Source organism: Bidens hawaiensis, unplaced genomic scaffold (genome assembly GCF_021521415.1).
Source record: "Bidens hawaiensis isolate Kalapana, Puna unplaced genomic scaffold, B.hawaiensis_p1.1 tig00028459_1, whole genome shotgun sequence".
In the NCBI taxonomy this organism is placed as follows: Eukaryota; Viridiplantae; Streptophyta; class Magnoliopsida; order Asterales; family Asteraceae; genus Bidens; species Bidens hawaiensis.
In genome coordinates this window covers 248,264-255,969 of record NW_027494641.1, presented here as the reverse complement: position 1 = coordinate 255,969, position 7,706 = coordinate 248,264, and the positions used below count along the sequence as shown (strand labels likewise).

General features: G+C 36.5%; 1 protein-coding gene and 1 pseudogene across 1 annotated transcript; both read right to left on the bottom strand.

Moving 5' to 3' along the window:
• Positions 1 to 306: 306 nt before the first annotated feature.
• LOC143577055 (1-aminocyclopropane-1-carboxylate oxidase homolog 3 pseudogene) lies at positions 307 to 3,682 on the bottom strand (annotated as a pseudogene).
• A 1,339-nt stretch (positions 3,683 to 5,021) lies between these two features.
• LOC143577061 (uncharacterized) lies at positions 5,022 to 7,286 on the bottom strand. The gene is made up of 5 exons (XM_077061007.1): positions 7,137 to 7,286; positions 5,650 to 5,764; positions 5,468 to 5,557; positions 5,286 to 5,384; positions 5,022 to 5,197 (listed from the first exon to the last, which is right to left on the bottom strand). Exons 1-5 carry the CDS (start codon positions 7,202 to 7,204, stop codon positions 5,096 to 5,098), a joined length of 474 nt encoding a protein of 157 aa, XP_076917122.1. The 5' UTR covers positions 7,205 to 7,286; the 3' UTR covers positions 5,022 to 5,095.
• Positions 7,287 to 7,706: the final 420 nt, after the last annotated feature.

The window sequence follows — 7,706 nt, the reverse complement described above, 5'->3', positions numbered from 1 at the left end:
TTGGGATTATTTATTTGTTTTTGGATTGTTTTTGTCATGTTTGGATATTTGTGCACTTAAAATTGAAATAAATTAATTAATAGATATTTTCATATCTTATTATTGTATATGATATTACCTTGTGAGCTGCGAGCCAACGATTCGCATCCCGGCATTTCCGCCATAGGTTGGGGTGTGACAATATGGAATGTCTTCAATGTACGAGATCATAAAGAGTGTTTTAAGATGCATTACATTATCATATTATCATATGACTTTTATGAAAATAAAAACACTAATTTATTGAGAACATTCATAAGTTGGCTTTCAAACGTGTTGGATCTTGAAATGTAAAAGGGCTGAAGTGCCATCAAGTCCCTTTGATCTGAAGTAATCCACAAATTCTTTCACCGTTGTGCTTCTATACTTGGCTGGATTATCTTCTGAAATCAAGTCCTTAATAGGCTAAAATGTCTTGATGTTTGAATCGTGCCTGTAGAAAAGAACGATGCTACTGATACTCTTGCTTCCTCCTTGTTTGACACCACTTTGTGTCGTGAACTCACAAACTTGTCGTTTGTAATCAACTGACAAATTCCATGAATTGCCCATATTTTTATACACTATACTTTTAACATCTAAGAAGAAATTCCATTTCAACCTAATAGTTATCAAGATTATACCATAATAGACCAGGGTTGTTAAAAAAGTTTGTGGCTCATGACTCGTTTGAAAAAAGTTCAAAAATTGGTCGGCTCAAAAAAGGCTCAATGGCTTGGCTCAATTTATAGACTAGCTAAGCTCGAGCCACGGTCAGCTCGGCTTCATGGCATGGTCTTTGCTCAACTCAATAGAAAAAATAATGCATGCATGATGCCACTCGATCTTTAAAACATTACAAAAGCATAAAACATATAATGTTATAAGTTTTAGGACCAATTACAAATTTTGTCCTTTAAAAAAAGTCAAATTACGGTTCGTGTCCTTTTTTTAGTTTCTTTGCAGGCAATGTGCTTTAAACATTTTTTTCCTACACGTTATGTCCTTTACGCTAACTGGGTTAGAAAAACGCAGTTAAATACCCTCACGTGAGACGCATGTGAGGGCATATTGGTCTTTTCTTCTACACCTGCAAAAAGTTTATACAAAACTCTCTTTCTTCTAGAACTCATCCACCACCACCAAACCCACCATCAACACCCACCTTCACACCACAATTCAACCTCCAGCAGCCACCATTGCCTCCTTCACTAACACCATCACCTGCCATCACCCTTCCTCAACCATCACCCAACCTTAACCACCTGCCACCATCGAATCTAGCACCACCATCCCTAACCGTTCGCCACCGTCGCATCAAGCACCACCTCTCCGATTTGCTTCTAAACTAAGAACATCAGAAGTTCCATTGAACCTCCGATTCACTTATTTCCCCGATTCACTGTTCACTCCGGCGGCGTTGAACACGTGGGTTGGGTTCACGGCCGCGATGTCGGCGACAAGGGTTTCGCGAGACTCGAGGCGGCCGGAGCCGTAGGTGTAACTGATGTTCTGGGATTCGCATATTTTGCCCAGTAGACCGCCGATTCTTCTTCAACCTCCGGTCCGGCCATAGATCAAGAACTTGAGTGGGGTTGCAGGTGAACCTCCGATTCTTCTTCAACCTACGATCCACGGAGCTGGGTTTGTGGAGCCGCTTGGATCTGGGTTTGTGGGTTCTTTTCCGGCGATTGGTGGTCGATTATTATTATTATTGTTCTTCTGGTCATCTTGTTGTTCTTGCTGTTGATTATGATTATTATTGTGATTATTATTATTATTGTTGTTGTTGTTGCTGGTATGTGAAGTAGATATGGGTGAAGAAGAGAAGGGTGAAGAGAGTGGTGTGTGTGCTTGTGAATTTATTGTTATTATTATTATTAATATGAGAATATAAATTTGTTTTGAAAAGACCAATATGCCCTCACATGCGTCTCACGTGAGGGTATTTAACTGAGTTTTTCTAACCCAGTTAGCGTAAAGGACATAACGTGTAGGAAAAAAATGTTTAAAGGACACCGCCTGCAAAGAAACTAATAAAATGACACGAACCGTAATTTGACTTTTTTTAAAGGACAAAATTTGTAATTCTGTCTAAGTTTATATAAGAATACGTGTTATAATTATATATTGGTTGTTTATATATCAATATCTATATAAATTAATAAATAAAATAATTTTTACATAAAAAATTAACTAGCTCGGCTCGCGCTTTAAGCGAGCCAAACTCGAGCTTGATTTTTCAGCTCGATAAATGAAGTGATCCAAATCGTTTAAGTTCAAGCTCGGCTCGATTATAACCCTAATAATATTCCAACAAAACTATAACTTGGGGGAGAGGGGGAGAGAGAGATGCCTGTAAAAGATCTCCGACGTTCACCACCAAAGCTTCCGGTGTAGGAGGAATACTATAAAAGACCTTGAGTCCACCAATATAATCTTGCAAAAGAATTGTGATAAAAGTGTTGTCTGTGTGACTTGGGTTGCCTATGGTTAATTCAGGTTGTGGGCATGAAGGATAGTAATGAACAAGAATGACATGTCCATCTCCACATCCCATGTTGAAAAGATTATTAGGCACTCAAGCTCAAGAGCCTCAGACATCAACTCGAATAAACATATTCCGAGTTTCATCACGTGTTTCGAATACTCTCTGTAACAATATCCAATCAAACAAAAGTACAAATGACTAAACTTTATATTTTTACTCAAAATATGTTTATAACATGTTATATTAAATTATAAGTATATACAATTTAGAAAGAGTCCTATGGTTCTTATTCCTCATTGGTTGGTTTCACAACGTGGCTTTAGTAGTCATTATATGGCGTGAAAATTCCCAAATAACCATTTTGATCAACTAGTTTCTAAAAATGAACAAAGAATTCAAAAATCCCAAAATATCCACCATAAAACCGTTGACGCGACCAGATTGTTATGGATAACCAGATCGATTTTAATATATAATTCTTTATATGGCCCTAAGTTTTAATAATTCTTTTCTTTGCCCACTTTAAGTTTCTACCTCAAGACATCAATATAGTTATTATATGACTCTTGAAATTTAATAAAGTTGTTTTTTCTTTTATTTGTTATATATTTAAGTTTTTAACTCTTTTTTTATTTAAGTTATTATAATTGAAGGTAACTTTTAACTTTAGATATGTTTAACATACGTTGCTTTTTTTACCGTCATTTAGGTTAAAAAAACAAAACCTGCATATCGGTGGCAACTCATGTGGTTGAGGAGGGTTAGGAGCCATGGTGCAGTAGATTGAGTTGCGCCAGTTAGTCACTGGTGCAGCATACAAATCAAAGTTGCTACGGTAAGCCAGCCTAGTCTTCCCACTTAAATCTCTACTGTACCATTGCTCCTTCGCCTCAGTGTTTTGCTCATGAAAATCCTTCACTCCTTTTATCATCTCCTCCATAACATTATTCGGGATTCCATGATTTAACATTTGAAAGAATTCCCAGCTCTCCAACGCGTCCTTCACTTGCCCGATCACCTCTTTACGTCGTATAGGATCTTCATTGATTCCTTGGTGGTCTATGGTTCAGTTATTCCGGAATCAATAAGTCCTTTGACGCTGGTTTTGGTTTCGTCGAACGCGATGAGTCGGTCATAGTCTGGTTGGATTGCACACGTGCCAGCATGGGCCATCTGAAAAAAGGATGTATGATTACTAAAAAGGGTGTATGAAATGCAAATAAAGTGGAGGTGATGAATAAGAGTTTAGATAGTGCTATTTTCATATTAATTGCCAAAAATAGAAAAGTCAGATGTGTTTTAAAACATGGGTATAAAAGTCTAGTGTTTTAAAACACGAACCATCGACCACGTGTAGTCCAAAGTTATTTAGTGTTATTTACTAGGTGTTATTATATATGGGAAAAACATTGATGGATTTAGAAGAAAAGTTAAGAGATAACAGGGGTTAAAAAAGTTTTATTTGATACGTAAAACGATGAAGAAGAAAATTTTACACTAAATTTACTATGCCAACAAAGCTGATGGGTAGCGTGGGTTACCCCTCAACTCATGTTGGATCCGCTATAAAGAAAAGATCATACTTGAATTTTAAATTTTCGTGAGAACTTAAAAACTTATATAGATGTGTGATATGTTTAGCTGTAAATTGAATAAAGGATGTCAATGGTAGGTAAATACATGAAGTGTAATGTTTATTCATTTTATTTGAAGAAGGTAATAAAACTCATTGCGTTGCAGTGGTGGAACGGCACGAATTCGGTCGGTATTGGTTAGGTTCGTAACAGTAACGATAGTAAACCCCAAAACGTAAATGCCAACAATATTAGCACCATATAACTTATGATTAAAAAAAACATATTTAAAAGGGCGTGTAATTGATTTGTTAAAACCCACACGGTGCGGCTGCCGGTCGACGTGAATTCGATCGGTATCGGGAACGAAGCCAAAAAATAATGTGATTTTTTAGCCTAGAATCTAGATTGCTTCCCTAGCCTAATTCTCTATATTGGCCGGCACACGTAAAGATTACTCATGAAACCACAATAATATTGTTAATGACATTACTTTAAAAGAAAGCCATCATGTTTAAATCTAAGCGTCTGTTGAAGCACAAATGTGATCGGGAGGGGTTCGACGCCCCTTAATCCATATGCACTCGTGAAGACCTGCAAGTGACAGCCGACGGCTGAGGCCTCAATCAAACTAAATCAATCGACAAATCATGTATTTTTATTACCAAATAGACCACTTGTAAATTGCAAATTAAGTATTTATTAACTTGTGTGAATTTTGATAAGTGAAATCCAAAACCTTCATTACTTTTTTACAATGATGGGATATACGGAGAACAATAGCTTTACTATTGATAAGATATACGGAGAACGATGATGATGACGACGACAAGTTTATCGTCTAAAAAAGTAAAAAGAAGATTACAACAGAACTTAAATAAAAGATAAATCCTTAAACTATAAATCCAACTCAAGAGAATGTTGCAACATGACACAAATCATACAAAACATTGCCACAAAATGTAAGCAAAACAAAAAACAACAAAACCAAGATAAATTATCTCTTAGCCTATTAGTTGGTCTTCGTTTTCGCAGCCTTCTTTGTCGAAGATCTTCTCGGGGTCGAATTCTTCATCCCGACGAAGAACAAAAGCGCCCCCAACAACGCCAAACTCTACAAAAAAAAAACAATAATAGTTAATTACATATTCAAGAATTACAAGCATACCAGACCCGTTTCATATAGACACGACTCGTTAAACCTGAGTAAACTTGATAAAAAGTCGTAGAAACTCCTTCTCCTCGATGTCATAATTGTAAAAGTCGTATAGGATGGGAGTTGCGATCACCTGGTGCAGAATCTGTTAATGAAAAGAAGTTAAACGACTCGTTTTAAAAAGAAAAAGGAAAAAGAGGCGTGTGTTTGTAATCAGTGATTGCTAACCAGAAGAAGGGCGCCAGTGGTGCTTCCAAAGACGAAAAGTAAGCTTCCTATGGCTTTTAGTGCAATAGCACCCGCAACTAAGAACTTGATCTGCATGATAACCATTTAACATCCACATATTAATGAATGCTAAAATACTTATTAAGTTATTATGTTATAAAGCATTATGAAATGAATTATACCTCAAAAGCTGGTATTTGAAAGCCTGTGTGTGTTGCGAAATGCTTTGAAAACACATTGTACTTTGGTGTAAGAGCTTTCGCTGTAGATCCACCGTCAGCTCCAAATTGATTATACCTACATGCAACAGAATTAAATCAAACAATTATTGGCAGTTTTATTGATGAAAGCAATATATTTATAAAGTACATCATGAGTTATTTCAACTGAATAAAACATCATCTTTCCTTCGCTTTATAGACAAATTGAACTTGAACTCCTGATCTAATAATCTAAACAAAAATCATACCACTTCTACTTTATAAACAACAGTTAGAAACATCTAGCAGACAATTCATCTATTTAAGAAAATTTAAGTTTGAAAATACATACTCTTAAAAGCAATTTAAGAATTTGCAACTAAGGGATACAAAATTGATATGTGGTATACAGAGGTGCAAACAAGCCACAGCCAAGCTCAACTAGGCTCAAAATATCGGCTCGTTTTGACTTACAAAAGCTCGAGCTCGGCTCATTTCGAGCTCTTTTTCTAAAGCTCGAGCTCGACCCGCGAGGCGTTTTTCAAGCTTGGGCTCGACTGATTTATTATTTACTAATTAATTTATACATGTTTTTAATTATTTTTATATACTTTGAGAAAAACCTAAATGGCCCTAAGCTCGTCTCGAGCTATAATAGTACCTTAAACAAGCCAAAGCTCAGTTGTGCAGTAAAAAATTAACACATAAGAGGCTCAAAACATATACAACTTCAAAATACACAAAGCTCGTTAAGGCTCAACAAGTTTAAACAAGCCTTCCATACAAAGCTCAAGCTCGCCTCGTTTCGAGCCTTTTATTGATTCGATCTCTAGTAGCTCGCGAGCAGCTCTACTCATTTGCTCCTTAATTATGTAATTCAATTGCACAGATCAACAATCGCATCATCACAATTAATACACGTGCATCAATAAAAAACGAAATCAAGTAACCTAATTGTCTTCAATTCAGAACAAATAATCTAACAGCTCTATCAGTTATAAAACAAAATCGAACGTTCAGATCCGAAATTCAAAACTACAAAAATCGATAAAATAAACAACACAGAGCAACAAATTCTCAAAATCAATAGGATCAATAGCATTAAATCATCAATCAAGCGAAATTAAGCAACAATTAACAAAAAGTAGCTCTAATAACTACCTTAATTACACACAAATCTCTAAAAACAAGCTCGTACTACAGTTAACCTAGCTTTAATTCACAGATCAACAACCGCATAAAAACACTTAACCTAATAGCTTATAAGCTAAATCAAACACAAGTCTCCATAAACAGCTGGTACAACAGTTAACCTAACTTCAATTCCACAGATCAACAATCACATAACAACATAACGAAATAAAACGCTCAGATCCGTAACTCAAAACAACAAATCGAGAAATTAAACACACGTAACGATTAATATTGAAAACCGTTAGATCTGGAGTAGTAAGAGACACAAAGCTTACTCTTGCCATGCGGATAAAGCAAAAACTGAGACGAAGAGAAGACGGCCGAGTAACGATAAGAACGCCATTGATGCAGCAGTAGCTGAAGAAGCTTTAGGCTCTGTGTGTTTGTTTACTTTCTCTCTCTAGAATTTGAAAACAAGAGAGAGAAAATGAGATGACGACTTTCGTGTGGAAATGAGATTTAAATTTTGGGGAAAAAAGTAGCGCGTTGAATAATAATAGTTCGGACGTTTTACGGGAAATCATACCAATAACAAAACTCTCTGGCGTAACACACGGCAGGACGAAAATCTGGGTGGGCTCGGGATCCGAACTGACAGCTTCGCAAAAATCTACCAAAAGTGACACAAGTGAGAATTGAACTTGAGTCTCCACTAGAGAACCCGAGCGTTCCTACCTAGCAGGCCACAAGTGGAGGATAAAGTTTTGAAATAGAAAGTTTGGTATTTGGGCTCTTAGGTTTTTCACTATTGAGGAGGCTTTAAAGTCCCTCCACGTCATCGTCACGGAAGAAACGTGACTTCAAAGCCCTTTTTCATAGCGCCCTGATGTGGTTTAAAGTCCCTT